This window comes from Oncorhynchus nerka, linkage group LG12 (assembly GCF_034236695.1).
Source record: "Oncorhynchus nerka isolate Pitt River linkage group LG12, Oner_Uvic_2.0, whole genome shotgun sequence".
NCBI lineage: Eukaryota > Metazoa > Chordata > Actinopteri > Salmoniformes > Salmonidae > Oncorhynchus > Oncorhynchus nerka.
The window spans coordinates 24964457-24983984 of record NC_088407.1 but is presented as its reverse complement, the minus strand read 5'-3'; the positions used below and the strand labels follow the sequence as shown (position 1 = coordinate 24983984).

At 43.5% G+C, this 19528-nt stretch overlaps 2 protein-coding genes across 7 annotated transcripts in view; one reads left to right on the top strand and one right to left on the bottom strand.

Moving 5' to 3' along the window:
• Positions 1-77: 77 nt before the first annotated feature.
• Positions 78-1733, bottom strand: LOC115137997 (ribonuclease P protein subunit p20-like). Of its 2 annotated transcripts, none has more exons than XM_029674377.2 (2): positions 1620-1733; positions 78-1124 (listed from the first exon to the last, which is right to left on the bottom strand). In XM_029674377.2, exon 2 carries the CDS (start codon positions 1104-1106, stop codon positions 699-701), a length of 408 nt encoding a protein of 135 aa, XP_029530237.1. In that variant the 5' UTR covers positions 1107-1124; positions 1620-1733; the 3' UTR covers positions 78-698. The 2 variants fall into 2 exon arrangements, with proteins under 2 accessions (XP_029530237.1, XP_029530236.1); XM_029674376.2 differs by having other exon boundaries at positions 78-1205; positions 1620-1728.
• Positions 1734-2039: 306 nt separating this feature from the next.
• The window catches only part of LOC115137995 (GRB10-interacting GYF protein 1-like), a 38557-nt gene continuing 21068 nt past the window's right edge, over positions 2040-19528 (top strand). For 2 of the 5 annotated variants that reach the window (XM_029674368.2, XM_029674367.2), the window contains exons 1-3: positions 6663-6895; positions 7499-7628; positions 19352-19447. In XM_029674368.2, the coding sequence (XP_029530228.1) occupies positions 6729-6895; positions 7499-7628; positions 19352-19447 (393 nt within the window). In that variant the 5' untranslated portion in view covers positions 6663-6728. The other 3 variants (XM_029674372.2, XM_029674370.2, XM_029674371.2) reach the window with 3 other exon arrangements.

Genomic DNA, 19528 nt, shown 5'->3' with positions numbered 1-19528 from the left:
AAAAAAACTAGATTGAAAATATACAATAAATACTGTATATACATGTTCAAATACTGAAAAACAAAATGTGGCAAAAGTCAAATAAAAAAATAACGTTTATTGACTCTTCCACAGAGCTAGATTTCCATGTATGGAATCGGTAGGTAAAACATATGATTGGCATGTCTCATGCCCAGACTTATTTTGTAAACTTCAATTTGACCAGAAATGACTGAAGTATTACTTATTTCCCATGGTCAAATAATATTCAGTGTTACCACAAGAAACAAAAAACATGTAACAAATACATTTAATGAAAGATTCAAACATATTCCCACATGGGGAACAGGTGTATTGTAGCTTGTATGAGTTGGTCTTAGTCTGGTCTGTCCCATTTCCTATGGGACTTTGTTTCAGGCAGTAAGGGATTGTCTGGAAATGACGATGCCATGAAACAACACACTCTTGATACTGACAAATGCACTGCTCTGACTGACATCATGCATGACAAAATATGTAACAAAACTGAGAAAGAGATTCCAATAGTGGATAGATCATTATCCCTGCATCTAAACAACACTGTCAGTCTTAGCCACTGCAGGTGGATGGAATAGGTGTACCCCTGATATGACTCGACTCCATCAGTAGGATATTACAGACAACACATCAATGGAGGTAGTTAGCCATATCCAAGCTAGGGACGATAGTTGTGTTTCGGGTCACTGTGAGTCTGGGTAGAACACTTTGATATGAATAGCAGAGTTATTCCGGGAACGCGCCATGGGTTCCCCCGCCTCGTCAGGATCCTCAGGCTCCATATCGTCCAGCAGCTCCACTGTAGACGTGTTGGATGCCAGCTGTAGCGCCCCCTGGCTACTGGCCTGGAGCTGCAGGGCAATGTTGATGGCCCTGTTGATGGCCAGGCCCAGACCGTGGACACGAATCTCTCCGTGGCCTCCTCCTTCGAGCAGCTTTTGGCAGCGGGCCAACTGGGCCCGGAAGTCTGTCTTCATGTTGACGTACACGTCGTTGCGGCGCTTGGGCAGCTTCCTGGGGAGACGCTTGCGTAGGGTGTACTCTATGGGGTCCATCATCACCCCTGTGCCGCTGTCGTCGGCTGGGGGCATGATGATGCCAGGGGGTGTCTGGGGGATGGAGGCGGAGATAAGGCTGCGTGGTTTTGCCATTACAAGTAAGTCAGAGACAAGGAAGGGTGAGATGGAGCACTGCAGTAAAGCAAAAACAACAGGAAATGTCAATGACAAGAATGGACAACCAACACAAATTGTTATCCTTTATTTAACTAGGCAAGTCAGTTAAGAACAAATTCTTATTTACAATGACGGCCTACACACTCATCTTTCATACAGCACATTTACTGCTTAGCCACACTACTGAAGGTTCAAATAATGTATATAATAGCAAAATAAAAAATAAATGAACACATAGCTATGCCACTGACGTCATGAAATACCACTACCGGGGGGAGGTCTATATGGATTTAAAGTTAGGTAGCTAGCTAGCTAGATTAGAATTTAATGTAATTTAGCCGCTACACTGTCTTTGCAAAAATGTGTCACTCCAAACCAATTTAGTTAACATTCTGACAATATTAGAAAGTGAAAGCAATCCAACTGTACCTCCAACTACTGTTTGCAAACAAATGATTCTTATTTTTTGTCTATCGTGCTGGATGGAGACTTTCAACCTGACTATGAACGTCCGGAAACACAGAGGTGCCCCGGAAGTAATCATATGATAATGACAACGTTCTCCTCCAACAAGGAATTATTTTAAGTCATATTGCGCCACCCTTTGACTGCTCGAGAAATTAAAACAACGTTGCAGTCTGACCAGAGTGACTTTTCAAATCAAATGGTTCGACTGAATCGCCGCGATAGTATCTGTTACAAACTTGCAGGCGCAGCCCCCCATGTAAACATGACACGTGCAGTATAGCCTAGGCAGCGGATAGTGCCGCAGATCTAACGCTCACTGTCCGCTGCCTAGGCTATGCACAGTGTGGTCTTTCGTATGTGGAGCGATTACGGACCCACTACAACCACTTGCGAACACTCAAAAGATGCATTATTAGCTTAAACTAAATTGCTAAGAATTATACATGCTGTGTATGCTAAGTTATACATGTTGTGCGAACGGGGTGATTAATCTTAAAGTAGTATACCGATATACCTAAACACTGGCCAACAACCTCTAGTAACGCAAGTCAATGTAAAGTCACGTGGTGCGAATAGAACGGCCATCTTTCTCTGAAAACACAAACAAGAGTAGCGAGCCGACAAGACATCAACACGCAGTGACCGTAGGAGGGGGGAAATAATAAATACAATATTTTTAATCATTCACAAAATATTGAATGAATGAAGATTGTACACAAAAATAACGTATTTGAAAAATAATCAACATTGCTTCAGTAAGGTAAGCTATGGTTGTTATTGTCACAGCTAGCTAGTTTTGCTAGCCACTTGATTTACCTGGCAAATCATTTAAATATGAGAGGGCACACGCAAACACGAGTCGAATGCCTAGCTAAATTCTCTTGTTTAAGAAGATAGGGCTGTGAGCGAGCCGTTGTATAATGTTTATCGGTTACCATTGCTGTTTTATTGGTTTGTTTTGCTCAGGTTGTTGAAGGCCAAAGTAAGCAGCGAGGTAACGTTAGTTGTAGCTTGGGCGGCGGATTGGCGAGGGGGGGCGCGATTAACACTCGGCGGGCACTCCGCCCCTCTTCGCCATATCTCGTGTCATTTGAACCTTGGATGTAAACCCAAGGCCTTACACGGCTAAAGATACACATTGTAAGTGTTATGTAATCTAAATATGATTAGCTGGATAAATCAGTGTTCATTGATAAATTACCCAGATAGTTAACATTTTATCTAAAATCGATTGTCCTGTTCATTTTCAAATGGCGTTTTTGACTCGAGCCTTGTTAGCGTTGCTACTTGGCCCAACAACGCCGGTAATGTTAGCTAACTAGTTGCTACTCGAATTCCAAACAAGCGGGATACTGTAGTACTCAATCAAGTAATTTCCACAATGGTTAAACTTTTTAAGGAAAACTATTTATAAATTATCTGACATTAAAGGCAGTAACAAGCTGATATTATCACTATATTTTGCTTAAAATAACACCGGAATCCTGCTAGGTAATTGTCGTTACAGAACCAACCAATCGGACACCGGTTGGCCATGTTTACTGTAGGCTAATATTGGACGGATTCGATTATTCTGAGCCGCGGGGCACTAGTATACGGTCCGTGACTTGAACGGGCAAACGCGGTGTGGGTGGAGCGCCCTCTTAACTCAAACAGTGAGGGGTTCGATTAATCTCGCCGGGGTGGCCGCGTAGGCATATTTTGCATCGGCTGAAAGCTGATTAAGTTCGATTTGGAACCGGGCTGCCTCTTGGGCGTGAGCCAGGTGCCCATATCAAAGCCCATGGTGAAATCTGCTCAAAACGAAACCGACGTAATTAAGCGCGTGTAGTAATGAATTATTCTGTGTTCATGTGCAAAAGTCCACCTATGCATAACTGGGCATCTCTAGGAAGAGCCATCAAATTAGATTCACCTGATAAGATTGCCATAGTCTGAGGGTTTAGCACAGTCTGAATTCTAATTCTATGGGGACAGCACTACAAGCCCATAGCCTAGGTGTCTGGCTGTTGGTTGTTTGTTTTTACCACAAAGCCTGGGTTTGGCATTTTGTTCCTTGAATATTGTTGTTGCCATTGTGTTTTCAGGTTCTGGTGCAGGTTTTTTGTAAGAGTGTGACATAATTGTATTAGTTGCTGGGGCTCAATTTCTGTGAAAATGGAACCCTTTTGACTAAGTTAGTTATTATTGACGGCAAAGGTCTTGCACTGTTGATTATTAATTTGCGTGAGGAAAAAAATACACAAAGGAACACAGATGCATGCTCAGGGTGGAAGGCTAGAGTACAGTAGCTGTGCATCGTTTTCCACAAGTTTGCCTACAACTCCCGCACCTGCGGAAAGTACCTATATGTGCGTATGTTCTTCAGCTAGAGTACAGTAGCTATCATATTATACAGAAAAATACATTCTGGAAATTCCAAATCCTTTAAGAAGTCTACCAATCAACACTCGCTAAGCATTCCAAGGTGCTTTAAAAATATTTTAAGTAGGGATGCACGATATATCGGTGAACATATCAGAATTTTCCAGATGTTGCCCTACCGGAGTTACACAGTGATAGCGTCACTGCTATTAGCTGCACGACATGCGTACTATGGAACGCTGTTTGGGTCTTTGCGTGTCGAAAAAGATGCAGTAGCATTGTCAAAGCTGTACAAAAAAAGTCAGCAAACACCAGCCACGAACTATGTGTTTACAATACTGCGTTGGTAATAAAGCCTCATTTGTTTGACCGCAACATCCGGGGTAGCTTGCTTTAGCTTGGTACCTAGCTAGCACCAATACAACCAGCCTGAAAACAATGACCACTAAAAAACAGTCATTTTCATTATTCTTTGCAATGATTTAGGAATCCTTGTGAGTAAGTATTAGCTAGGTTGCCACTTGTTGTTCACCTATTGAAATTGAACTTCAGTTCATAAGCAGCCAGCTAGCTTCATCTGGCTAATGAGGCTCGACCGGACCGGGTCATGTGTTGTGAAGCTAGCCACATTAAGGATTAGGCACAATAGTGGAATTTGCAGTTTGCTTTCAATGTCATTGACAGTGATGCGAATGAATACAAATTGTATAATTATGGGATACTTTTATTTTGTAGGCTAGCCGCAAAGTCCACTATTGTGGCTAATCCTTATTGTGGCCAGCTTCGCATAGATGGGTCCGACCACCATGATTAAAATAAGAGGATGACAGCTAGCTAACTATAGCTACTGAAACAATGTCATTTTTGCTATGTTTTTGGGGAAGAACATTGTTTGCATCCATGAGCTAGCTACCTTTTTTTTAATGACCAGCACTGTAGGTGCGTGAGACAAATATACCAGCATCATAGCATACGTATCGATGAATCGTTCGTTGTGACTTATGAAATACGAGTGATAGTGTAATTAATGTGTAATAACTAGGTACAAAATGTATGAACGTGTTTAAATTATTATGTGACGTGCAGTCATTCAGGTCCTGATTGGTCAGCAAGCTTATTTGACACGTCAAATAGTGTTAAATAGTATATTTTGACATGCAAAGAACCAAACGGCGTTCCATAGAAATCCTGGTTGAGAATGAAACGACTGAACAAATGAACAACTAAACAGCACATCAAGTAAGTGAAAGAAATAGGGTTTGATACGTACGCGCGACAAAATAACTTTTTGGTCAGTGTGTGTAACCTTTATTTAACTAGGCACGTCATTTAAGAACAAATTCTTATTTACAATGACGGCCAAACTTGGGCGACGCTGGGCCAATTGTGTGCCGCCCTATGGAACTCCCAATCATGGCCGGATGTGATACAGCCTGGATTCGAACCAGGGACTATAGTGATGCCTCTTGCACTGAGATGCAGTGCCTTAGACCGCTGCGTCCATGTGTGTGTTAACTATTTAACTTTACTAGAATGCTTAAAAGGCTGCAACATTTTTAAATATAGTTTATCGGTGTCAGGTTTTTTGGCAAGGAAAATATTGGATATTGAACAAAAATGCCATATTGGTGCATCACTGGTTTTAAGGCAAAACAATAATCCAATTACAAGGCTGTCTGCCAAACAATGACTGGGTGTGTGTTTCTTACTCTTCTGTCCCTGTGTCTCTGTGTGTGGGTTAATTTATTTTCAAATCAAGTTGTATTTGTCACATGCACCGAATTACAACAGGTAGACCTTACAGTGAAATGCTTACAAGCCCTTAACTAACAATGCAGTTTCAAGAAAAGACCCCCCAAAAAGTAAGAGATAAGAATAACAAATGATTAAAGAGCATCAGTAAATAACAATAGCGGGGGGCATTGGTATTGAGGTCATTTGTACATGTGGGTAGAGTTATTAAAGTGACTATGCATAGATAATGAGAGAGTAACAGCACTTGCTATTATTTACTTTATTTTTCTTGATTCACTTCTTTCTTGTTTTGCAGCAGTTTGAAGGGAGGTGGTCAGGAATCAAAGGTGTCCTCACCTGGAGAGTCTCGGTCAAGCCACGTTTCAGTTGGAGAGAGAACGACAGAAGGCGAGAGAAGAGAGGGAGAGGAGGAGGAGGGAGAGAGTCGCGTCTGTTCCTGGCAGCTGTTCCAGCAGCCTGTTTTCTTCCCTGCGTTTAGATTTAAATCGAGAAGGATCTTTATTTTTTTAAGTGTGATATTACTGCTGTTGTCGTCCAATCATTATTGTTACTATTGACAGTGTTTTATTTTGTTTGTTTCGTCGTTATTGACTTGACAGTTTATTCCAATTTCTTTGTTCTTGTTTTTTATTTGTACTGCTTTTTTTCGGCTGTGAGCAGAGGCTTCTTCCAAACTGTTCTCTTACCCGAACCAGCACTCTATCCCCTATACACACTTGAAACAGGCAGCTATTCTTTATCTCTGTGTGTTTTGGGGAGCTCTGTGATCACAGCAAAATAAGCACCACTCAGCCTTCTCACCTAAGCCTAACTAAGCCAGTCCTAGCCTGATCCAGCCTGGTCCGCTCTTCTGGACAGGGTAAGAGCAAAGTGCGTTTGTGTGTGTGGGGGTGGGGGGGGTGTCCTTGTCTGGAAAATGCTACGCCTTGTTGGTGTGGTTATACTGACTGTATGCGTGTGTGCACACGTGTTTGTCGGTGCGACCAAGCATGCATGCTGTGTGTTAGTTGGTGTGTCACTGACAGATGCATTCTTTTCTTGCACTTTTCTCCAGATACTCAGCTCTGTAAAGACGTAAGGAATATGACTGCTGAGACACTTAACTTCGGCCCCGAATGGTAACTCATTCTACTTCTCTTCCTCTCTCACCGCTCTTGCTACTCCGTCCTTACCATTGTTGATCCGGACTCCTTCCCTTACCCACCTCGTCCTCTTCTTCTCCTTCTATTCTGTCCATTTCCTCTCCTCTCCTGGGTGCTGAGCCTTCAGTAAATGTTTGTGTAGAGATTAATGCGAGGCGGGAGGGAGGAGTAGGCCTTGGATTGGTAGGCGGCCAGTGGCTGGTCACCTCTAATGGACTGCTGGCTGCTGTGCCGTGTGCATCTTGGTGCTCCGCCAACCACCAGATCACTCCTCCCACCTCCATAACGTTTGCATGCAGCGGCGCACACACATTTTCGATGCCTTTTTCCACTTTCCTTCCCTTTTCTTCAAAAGTACTGGCTGGATATGGTGTGGTGGCTTTGTATGCCGAAAGTTTGTAAATAGAGCTATTGTTTGTGACAGCAGAATCTAGCCCGTTTCAAGACATTCTTCAATTAAATGCTCAGATTGTAAATGAGGTTACTAATATACGTTTGTGGTGTTTGCCAAGAAGAGAGTTGTGATGTAATCTAAGTGTGAATGTGTGTTAACTGTCTCCCCCCCCCCTCCCCCCCCAGGCTCCGTGCACTATCCAGTGGGGGGAGTGTGACGTCCCCCCCTCCTTCCCCCGCCATGCCAAAGTACAAGCTGGCCGAGTATCGCTACGGCCGAGAGGAGATGTTAGCACTTTATATCAAAGAGAACAAGGTGAGCAGGAGGAAGCCACACGGTGCTCAGTCTTATGAAATGGGTGGTTACAAAGGTCAAGATGAAGTCTGTGGCTACTGTTGCTGCGGCTGCTGCGGCTGCTGTGGCTGATGCTGCTTAGAGATGAAATGGTATCATGTCCTTTGCAATTTATTAGGAAAGGACTGCAGTGAGGGCTTGAGCATTTTTTGATGTGGGTGCATAAGCAGCCTGCCTTTTAAATGCTTCCTCGAGTGCCTGTGTCACAACTGTAGACTGGGTTTGCCTGCTGCACTCTGTAAAGGAGGGAATAGCAAATGTATTATTGGTGTTACATTATAATTTATTATTATTATTCACTCTCACACACACACAGTCTTATCTTCTGGGTTGCATTTGAGTATATGCAATGACCGCATGCACAATTTCCATAAATACAAATGAGTCTTAAGACAGTGATAGTAATTGTAATGAACCCAACAATTGACATAAATACAGGCGTCTTGTATAGTGTTTCTCCTGTTGGAACACTTTTACAACCAAGTCGACGTCTTTTAAATGAACAAAATATGTTGGTTGGGTGACTAAACTACATAACGTGTTATTGTTACGCACCTGAAAACAGGGGAGAAATAATCACGACAGTGATACGGTGTTGTATTCTCAATTCAACGTTTAGTTCAATCATTTCACAAAAGTAACACATTACAAAACAGAAAACCCATTATACAACTAACACAGCAAAATATCTTATTAACAACGCACATGTTCATTCACAATCGACATAAAATGGCAGCTACTCTCAGTACGATGCTATTCTTCACTTCAACCGAGCAGGGCTAATATTACTCTCTTCAAACTTAACTCTAACTTCCTCAAGACGTTACTAAGACACACCTTAAACACTCTTGACATGTTAGCGAGTTATAACATGTAAATTACTATTTTTATCATCAATAAAGTACCTGAAAACAGGGGAGAAATAATCACGAGAGTGATACGGTGTTGTATTCTCAATTCAACGTTTAGTTCAATGAGAAAAGACCCCGATTTTCCCCAGGAATATGGGTGGAGACCAGAGCAATCGATCTCCGGCTCATAGATTAAGAGCATTTCGTAGATCACAGATTAACACTTTTAGGCACTACATTTACATTTACATTTAAGGCACTACAAAATAAAGTAATCAATATAACATTACTCTCACAATTCGTACCCTTTGACAGATTTGAACTTTAACACAATTATATGAATGTTATCAATCTCTATCAACTAATACTGAATGCATCTTTTTAACCTTAGATGTTTTAAGATCCTCACATACTATGAATTTACTAATACTTTTTAAATAATACAGATTATTGCAAATCCTATGTTGATGACTGGGTTCGTTCTTGTATGAAGATGCTGTTGAATTGCTCTGCCATTATTAGTATTAGTATTATTGTATGAGGTATTCTTGTTTGGGTTACCCCTGTGCTGTGATGTGGGTTTTATATGGTGTGTATTCTCTTTTCTCTCCACTGGCTATCTGGTAAACAGACTACACTCTAGGCAGTCTCTTCTGCTGATGTGTGTGGGTCTGGTAGTGGTACTCTCGCTATTCTACTCTTTTCCTTTCGGCATGGTTAATACCTGCCTGGCGCCCGAACAAAATCTTTCTTTACCCCTCTCTAATAAATACCGCTACAGTAGTAGTAGCAACATCAGCAAGAGTAGTAGTAGTAGCAGCATTAACAACAAGAGTAGTAGTAGTAGCAACAGTAGTAGTAGTAGCAACAGTAATAGTAGCAAAAGCAGCAACAGTACTAGTAGTAGTAGCAACAGTACTAGTAGTAGCAACAATACTTGTAGTAGTAGCAACAGCAGCAACAGTACTAGTAGTAGTAGCAACAGCAGCAAGAGTAGTAGTAGCAACAACACTAGTAGTAGTAGCAACAGTAGTAGTAGTAGTAGCAACAGCAGCAAGAGTAGTAGCAGCAGCAGCAGCAGCAACAACAAGAGTAGTAGAAGTAGCAACAGTAGTAGTGGCAATAGCAACAACAAGAGTAGTAGTAGTAGCAACAGTAGTAGCACTAGCAGCAACAACAAGAGTAGTAGTAGTAGCAACAGTAGTAGCACTAGCGGCAACAACAAGAGTAGTAGTAGCAACAGTACTACTGTAGTAGCAACAGTAGTAGCAGCAGCAGCAACAAGAGTAGTAGTAGTAGCAACAGTAATAGTAACAACAGTAGTAGTAAGTAGTAACAACAGTAGTAACAACAGTAGTAGTAACAACAGTAGTAGTAACAACAGTAACAACAGTAGTAGTAACAACAGTAGTAGTAACAACAGTAGTAGTAACAACAGTAGTAGTAACAACAGTAGTAGTAACAACAGTAGTAGTAACAACAGTAGTAGTAACAACAGTAGTAGTAACAACAGTAGTAGTAACAACAGTAGTAGTAACAACAGTAGTAACAACAGTAGTAGTAACAACAGTAGTAGTAACAACAGTAGTAGTAACAACAGTAGTAGTAACACCAGTAATAGTAACAACAGTAGTAGTAACAACAGTAGTAGTAACAACAGTAGTAGTAGCAGCAACAAGAGTAGTAGCAGCAGCAGTAAACAACAGTAGTAGTAGTAGTAGTAGCAGCAAGAGTAGTAATAGTAGCAACAGTAGTAGTAGCAACAGTAGTAGTAGCAGCAACAAGAGTAGTAGCAGCAACAGTAGCAGTAGCAACAGTAGCAACAGTAGTAGTAGTAGCAACAACAAGAGTAGTATTAGCAACAACAAGAGTAGTATTAGCAACAGTAGTAGTAGTAGGGATGAAACCACTACTGAAATGTTAATTATCATTAAAACCGTGTTTGATTACCACGGTTTAAACTCACGGTGTAAACTGTCCAGCATCAACCAAAGTTAGCAACAGCCTGATGCAGGCGCAGCATGCAACGTGGGTTTTGTTTTGTGTAAAAACATGGTGGAAGGCAGTGACAGCACTCTGGAGATTTTTCAGACTTCTAAGAGGACCAAATCTAAAGTGTGGTCGTATTTTGGGTTTTACAAGAGTGCTGAGGGAAACTTATATCGAAGATGGTCACCCTGTCTGCCGAACATGCAACAACAAAATCGCTGCAAAAGGAGGCAACCACTACCCACTACTTTATAGCAAATGCAAGATAAATTAACTTTTAGCTCAATGCATGATGTGGTTTGTCAGTCTAACTTGCTAATAGCTTATCAATAATGTAAACTGAAGCTTTCAGTGTTAACTACACTTGTAAAAGCTGCATGTGTCGTGTGTCTGCAGACTCTATTCACTCATTGCACACGATAATGTGACAGGTTAAAGGAAATATTCATAGCCTGTTATACATTAGTGGATGAGTGCAGAGGGTATGAATGTGGGGGGTGTTCATCGACACAACAAAGGCCTTAAAAATGTCCACAGTCTTCTCGGCCACATGTCATTAGTACACCCCACCTCAATACAGTTCACATAATATACAACTTGCAAGTAACCTACTAAAATGTCCATCCAAATACTTCTGGCAGGGAAATAATAGTCCAGCTCTAATGAACTTCAAGGGGAAGTGCATTTGAAAAATAGAGAGTCTGTTGCAGGGTAAAGCACTGGAATGAGAGGAAAGAGAAAGAGAGAGAAAAAGATCAATCTTAGCTGTGGTCTTCAGGCCTGCCGGTGTCTGACTGTCCGATGGTTTGTTGGTTTGTTTGTTAAAGCTTCGCAACAATGTTGCTACTAATCCATGCGATCCATAACGGGCGCAGTCCCAAACAAAAACAACCACGATCTAAAGCGATCACACCGTTGATTGAGTTAAATACTTTATAAACTACAAACGATGAAAACAAACAAAACTTCTGCAGCACAGCACACACAATCAAACTGTCGCGCCACCCAAGAGCTCCTCCCCAAAGAGCTGAACGAGCTCTCTTTATCTCCTCCTTCCTTACTGCTCATGCGCTCTTAAAGTGGCAGCGCACGGTGAAGGCTCCGAGCAGATTTCGCCACACTACTACTAGTACTGTTGCTACTACTACTTGTACTGTTGCTGCTTTTGCTACTACTACTGCTGCTACTACTACTGTTCCTACCACTACTGTTGCTACTACTACTAGTACTGTTGCTGCTTTTGCTACTATTACTGTTGCTACTATTACTGTTGCTACTACTCTTGTTGCTGTTGCTGCTGCTTTTGTTGCTTCTGCAGCTGTTGCTTCTATTGCTGCTACTATTGCAGCTACTACTCTCCTACTATTACTACTGCTGCAACTTTTCTACTATTACTGCTGCTGCTGCTGTTGCAGCAGCGGTATTTTTGGGCGCGCCGATTTCCGATTATTTTTAAAAATTGCTACTGTTACTACTACTGTTGCTACTACTACTACTCTTGTTGCTGCTGCTGCTACTACTGTTGCTACTACTACTGTTGCTACTATAGCACCTCACCACAGCGCATCTTCCCCTATTTGACCTAGATAGTTTGTATGCATTGGTATGTAGGCTGTCCTTGAGCTGTTCTTATCTATTAATGTTCTGTATTATGTCATGTATTGTGTGGACCCCAGGAAGAGTAGCTGCTGCTTTTGAAACCGCTAATGGGAATCCTAACGGAATACCAAAATACTAGTACTGCTGCTGTTTCTGCTGTTGCTACTACTACTATTAGCTTAGCGCTTAGAGCGTTGGACAAGTAACCGAAGGTAGCCGGTTCGAATGTTGCTTCTACTACTACTACTACTGCTGCTTGTGTTGCAGTATTGCTGCTACTACTGCTGCTATTGCTAATGCAGCTACTACTACTACTGCTGTTGCTGCTACCGATACTACTGCTGTTGCTGCGGTTTCTACTACTGCTATTAGGGTGTCAGGTAACTTAGCAGCTAGAGCATTCAGTCAGTAACCAAAAGGTAGCTGGTTCGAATACTTGAGCCAACAAGGTGAACATTTTGTCGATGTGCCCTTGAGCAAGGTACTTAATCCAAATGAACACCAGGGCGTTGTATTACTATGGCTGGCCCTGTAAAACAACACATTTCACTGCACCTATCTGGTGTATCTTCTTTTCTCCCCTACTGCTGCTGCTACTTCTGCTGCTGCTACTTCTACTGCTGCTATTACTGCTGCTACTACATCTACTGCTGCTACTACTACTGCTACTACTTCTGCTACTACCTCTACTTCTGCTACTACCTCTACTGCTGCTACTACTTCTGCTACTACCTCTACTGCTGCTACTACTTCTGCTACTTCCTCTACTGCTGCTACTACTTCTACTGCTGCTACTACTGCTGCTACTTCTTCTGCTGCTACTACCTCTACTACTGCTACTACCTCTACTACTGCTACTACCTCTACTACTGCTACTACCTCTACTCCTGCTACTACTTCTACTGCTACTTCTACTGCTGCTACTACTTCTGCTACTGCTGCTACTACTTCTGCTACTACCTCTACTGCTGCTACTACTTCTGCTACTACCTATACTACTACTGCTACTGCTACCTCTGCTACTACTGCTACTGCTACCTCTGCTACTACTGCTACTGCTACCTCTAATACTGCTACTACCTCTACTGCTGCTACTACTTCTGCTACTACCTCTACTACTACTGCTACTGCTACCTCTGCTACTACTGCTACTGCTACCTCTACTACTGCTACTACCGCTACTGCTGCTACTACTTCTGCTACTACCTCTACTGCTGCTACTACTTCTGCTACTACCTCTACTGCTGCTACTACTACTGCTACTACTTCTACTGCTTCTACTACTGCTACTGCTGCTACTACTACTGCTACTACTTCTGCTACTTCCTCTACTGCTGCTGCTACTTCTGCTGCTGCTACTACTACTGCTGCTACTACTACTGCTGCTACTACCTCTACTACTGCTACTACCTCTACTACTGCTACTACCTCTACTTCTGCTACTGCTGCTACTACTTCTGCTACTACCTCTACTGCTGCTACTACCTCTACTGCTGCTACTACTTCTGCTACTACCTCTACTGCTGCTACTACTTCTGCTACTACCTCTACTGCTGCTACTACTTCTGCTACTACCTCTACTGCTGCTACTACTTCTGCTACTACCTCTACTACTGCTACTGCTTCTACTACTGCTACTGCTGCTACTACTTCTGCTACTACCTCTACTACTACATCTACTGCTGCTACTACTACTGCTACTACTTCTGCTACTTCCTCTACTGCTGCTACTACTACTGCTGCTACTTCTTCTGCTGCTACTACCTCTACTACTGCTACTACCTCTACTCCTGCTACTACTTCTACTGCTACTTCTACTGCTGCTACTACTTCTGCTACTGCTGCTACTACTTCTGCTACTACCTCTACTGCTGCTACTACTTCTGCTACTACCTCTACTGCTGCTACTACTTCTGCTACTACCTCTACTACTACTGCTACTGCTACCTCTAATACTGCTACTACCTCTACTGCTGCTACTACTTCTGCTACTACCTCTACTGCTGCTACCACTTCTGCTACTACCTCTACTGCTGCTACTACTTCTGCTACTACATCTACTGCTGCTACTACTTCTGCTACTACCTCTACTACTGCTACTACTTCTACTGCTTCTACTACTGCTACTGCTGCTACTACCTCTACTACTACCTCTACTGCTGCTACTACTTCTGCTACTACCTCTACTGCTGCTACTACTACTGCTACTACTTCTACTGCTTCTACTACTGCTACTGCTGCTACTACCTCTACTACTACCACTACTTCTGTTACTACCTCTACTGCTGCTACTACTTCTGCTACTACCTCTACTGCTGCTACTACCCCTACTGCTGCTACTGCTGCGACTACTGCTACTACCTCTACTGCTGCGACTACTGCTACTGCTGTGACTACTGCTACTACCTCTACTGCTGTGACTACTGCTACTACCTCTACTGCTGCGACTACTGCTACTACCTCTACTGCTGCGACTACTGCTACTACCTCTACTGCTGCGACTACTGCTGCTACTACCTCTACTACTACTACTACTTCTGCTGCTACTACTACTGCTACTACCTCTAATACTGCTACTACTTCTGCTACTACCTCTACTACTGCTACTACTTCTGCTACTACCTCTACTGCTGCTACTACTTCTGCTACTACCTCTACTGCTGCTACTACTTCTGCTACTACCTCTACTGCTGCTACTACTTCTGCTACTACCTCTACTGCTGCTACTACTTCTGCTACTACCTCTACTGCTGCTACTACTTCTGCTGCTGCTGCTACTACTACTTCTATTGCGGCTACTACCTCTACTGCTTCTACTGCTTCTACTACTGCTACTACTTCTGCTACTACCTCTACTACTTCTACTGCTGCTACTACTACTACTACCTACCTCTACTACTGCTACTACTTCTGCTACTACCTCTACTACTGCTACTACTCTGCTACTACCTCTACTGCTACACTACTGCTACTACCGCTACTGCTACTACCTCTACTGCTGCTACTACTTCTGCTACTACCTCTACTGCTGCTACTACTACTACTTCTGCTACTGCTACTACTTCTACTACTTCTGCTGCTGCTACTACTACTTCTGCTGCTGCTACTACTACTTCTGCTGCTACTACTTCTGCTGCTACTACTACTGCTGCTGCTGCTACTGCTGCTGCTGCTACTGCTGCTACTACTTCTGCTACTACCTCTACTGCTGCTACTACCTCTACTGCTGCTGCTACTACTGCTGCTACTACCTCTACTGCTGCTACTACTTCTGCTACTACCTCTACTGCTGCTACTACTTCGACTACTGCTACTACTTCTACTGCTGCGACTACTGCTACTACCTCTACTGCTGCGACTACTGCTACTACCTCTACTGCTGCGACTACTTCTGCTGCTACTACCTCTACTGCTGCTACTACCTCTACTGCTGCTACTACCTCTACTGCTGCTACTACTTCTGCTGCTACTACTACTACTGCTGCTGCTGCTACTACTACTGCTACTACTTCTATTGTGGCTACTACTTCTGCTACTTCTATTGCGGCTACTACTTCTGCTACTACCTCTACTACTGCTACTACCTCTACCTCTACTGCTTCTACTACTGCTACTGCTGCTACTACTTCTGCTACTACCTCTACTACTGCTACTACCTCTACTACTACTACTACTTCTACTTCTGCTACTACCTCTAATACTGCTACTACATCTACTGCTGCTACTACTACCTCGACTACTGCTACTACTTCTACTGCTACTACCTCTACTGCTGCGACTACTGCTACTACCTCTACTACTGCTACTACCTCTACTGCTGCTGCGACTACTGCTACTACCTCTACTGCTGCTACTACCTCTACTGCTGCTACTACTTCTGCTCCTACCTCTACTGCTACTACCTCTACTGCTGCTACTACTTCTGCTACTACCTCTACTTCTGCTACTACCTCTACTACTGCTACTACCTCTACCTCTACTGCTTCTACTACTGCTACTGCTGCTACTACTTCTGCTACTACCTCTACTACTGCTACTACCTCTACTACTACTACTACTTCTACCGCTGCTACTACTTCTGCTACTACCTCTAATACTGCTACTACATCTACTGCTGCTACTACTACCTCGACTACTACTTCTACTGCTACTACCTCTACTGCTGCTGCGACTACTGCTACTACCTCTACTTCTGCTCCTACCTCTACTGCTACTACCTCTACTGCTGCTACTACTTCTGCTACTACCTCGACTGCTACTACCTCTACTGCTGCTACTACCTCTACTGCTACTACTGCTGCTACTACCTCTACTGCTACCTCTACTGCTGCTACTACCTCTACTGCTGCTACTACTACTGCTACTACCTCTACTGCTGCGACTACTGCTACTACCTCTACTGCTGCGACTACTGCTACTACCTCTACTGCTGCTACTACTACTGCTACTACTTCTATTGCGGCTACTACTTCTGCTACTACCTCTACTACTGCTACTACTTCTACTGCTTCTTCTGCTACTACTTCTGCTACTACCTCTACTACTTCTACTGCTGCTACTACTTCTGCTACTACCTCTAATACTGCTACTACTTCTGCTACTACCTCTACTGCTGCTACTACTTCTGCTGCTGCTGCTACTACTACTTCTATTGCGGCTACTACTTCTGCTACTACCTCTACTGCTTCTACTGCTTCTACTACTGCTACTACTTCTGCTACTACCTCTACTACTTCTACTGCTGCTACTACTTCTGCTACTACCTCTAATACTGCTACTACTTCTGCTACTACCTCTACTACTGCTACTACTTCTGCTACTACCTCTACTGCTGCTACTACTTCTGCTACTACCTCTACTGCTGCTACTACTTCTGCTACTACCTCTACTGCTGCTACTACTACTACTGCTGCTACTACTTCTACTACTTCTGCTGCTGCTACTACTACCTCTACTGCTGCTACTACTACTACTGCTGCTACTACTTCTACTACTTCTGCTGCTGCTGCTACTACTTCTGCTGCTACTACTACTGCTGCTGCTACTACTGCTGCTGCTGCTACTGCTGCTACTACTTCTGCTACTACCTCTACTGCTGCTACTACCTCTACTACTGCTGCTGCTACTACTGCTGCTACTACCTCTACTGCTGCTACTACTTCTGCTACTACCTCTACTGCTGCTACTACTTCGACTACTGCTACTACTTCTACTGCTGCGACTACTGCTACTACCTCTACTGCTGCGACTACTGCTACTACCTCTACTGCTGCGACTACTGCTACTACCTCTACTGCTGCGACTACTTCTGCTGCTACTACCTCTACTGCTGCTACTACCTCTACTGCTGCTACTACCTCTACTGCTGCTACTACTTCTGCTGCTACTACTACTACTGCTGCTGCTACTACTACTGCTACTACTTCTATTGTGGCTACTACTTCTGCTACTTCTATTGCGGCTACTACTTCTGCTACTACCTCTACTACTGCTACTACCTCTACCTCTACTGCTTCTACTACTGCTACTGCTGCTACTACTTCTGCTACTACCTCTACTACTGCTACTACCTCTACTACTACTACTACTTCTACTTCTGCTACTACCTCTAATACTGCTACTACATCTACTGCTGCTACTACTACCTCGACTACTGCTACTACTTCTACTGCTACTACCTCTACTGCTGCGACTACTGCTACTACCTCTACTACTGCTACTACCTCTACTGCTGCTGCGACTACTGCTACTACCTCTACTGCTGCTACTACCTCTACTGCTGCTACTACTTCTGCTACTACCTCTACTGCTGCTACTACCTCTACTTCTGCTCCTACCTCTACTTCTGCTCCTACCTCTACTGCTACTACCTCTACTGCTGCTACTACTTCTGCTACTACCTCTACTTCTGCTACTACCTCTACTACTGCTACTACCTCTACCTCTACTGCTTCTACTACTGCTACTGCTGCTACTACTTCTGCTACTACCTCTACTACTGCTACTACCTCTACTACTACTACTACTTCTACCGCTGCTACTACTTCTGCTACTACCTCTAATACTGCTACTACATCTACTGCTGCTACTACTACCTCGACTACTACTTCTACTGCTACTACCTCTACTGCTGCTGCGACTACTGCTACTACCTCTACTTCTGCTCCTACCTCTACTGCTACTACCTCTACTGCTGCTACTACTTCTGCTACTACCTCGACTGCTACTACCTCTACTGCTGCTACTACCTCTACTGCTACTACTGCTGCTACTACCTCTACTGCTACCTCTACTGCTGCTACTACCTCTACTGCTGCTACTACTTCTGCTACTACTGCTACTACCTCTACTGCTGCGACTACTGCTACTACCTCTACTGCTGCGACTACTGCTACTACCTCTACTGCTGCTACTACTACTGCTACTACTTCTATTGCGGCTACTACTTCTGCTACTACCTCTACTACTGCTACTACTTCTACTGCTTCTTCTGCTACTACTTCTGCTACTACCTCTACTACTTCTACTGCTGCTACTACTTCTGCTACTACCTCTAATACCGCTACTACTTCTGCTACTACCTCTACTGCTGCTACTACTTCTGCTACTACCTCTACTGCTGCTATTACTTCTGCTACTACCTCTACTGCTGCTACTACTTCTGCTACTACCTCTACTGCTGCTACTACTTCTGCTACTACCTCTACTGCTGCTACTACCTCTACTTCTGCTCCTACCTCTACTGCTCTACTACTTCTGCTACTACCTCTACTGCTGCTACTACCTCTACTGCTGCTACTACTGCTGCTACTACCTCTACTGCTGCTACTACTGCTGCTACTACCTCTACTGCTGCTACTACTGCTGCTACTACCTCTACTGCTACTACCTCTACTGCTGCTACTACCTCTACTGCTACTACCTCTACTGCTGCTACTACTGCTGCTACTACCTCTACTGCTACTACCTCTACTGCTGCTACTACCTCTACTGCTACTACTGCTGCTACTACTTCTACCTCTGCTGCTGCTACTACTACTTCTGCTACTACTACTTCTGCTACTTCTACTTCTGCTACTACCTCTGCTGCTGCTACTACCTCTGCTGCTGCTACTACCTCTGCTGCTGCTACTACTTCTGCTGCTGCTACTACTTCTATTTCTAAAGTGTTTTGTGTTGTAGACGTCCCCATATTAAGTAGTTTGTTTACATTGTGTTGCTGTTATGTTCTCTTGTTGTGTCCAGGCCCCGGAGGACATGCAGGATAAGGAGTTTGCGTCTATTCTGCAAGATGAGCCCATGCAGCCGCTGGCACTGGAGCCTCTCACTGAGGAGGAGCAGGTTGGACACACACACACACACACACACACCTGTCTCAAACTGCTGGCCATACAAGCGCTAAACACACAAATCTATTTTATC

Excerpts from the sequence above, each read along its gene's own strand:
- LOC115137997 (XM_029674376.2), bottom strand. The coding sequence starts at position 1,166 with ATGGCAAAACCACGCAGCCTTATCTCCGCCTCCATCCCCCAGACACCC.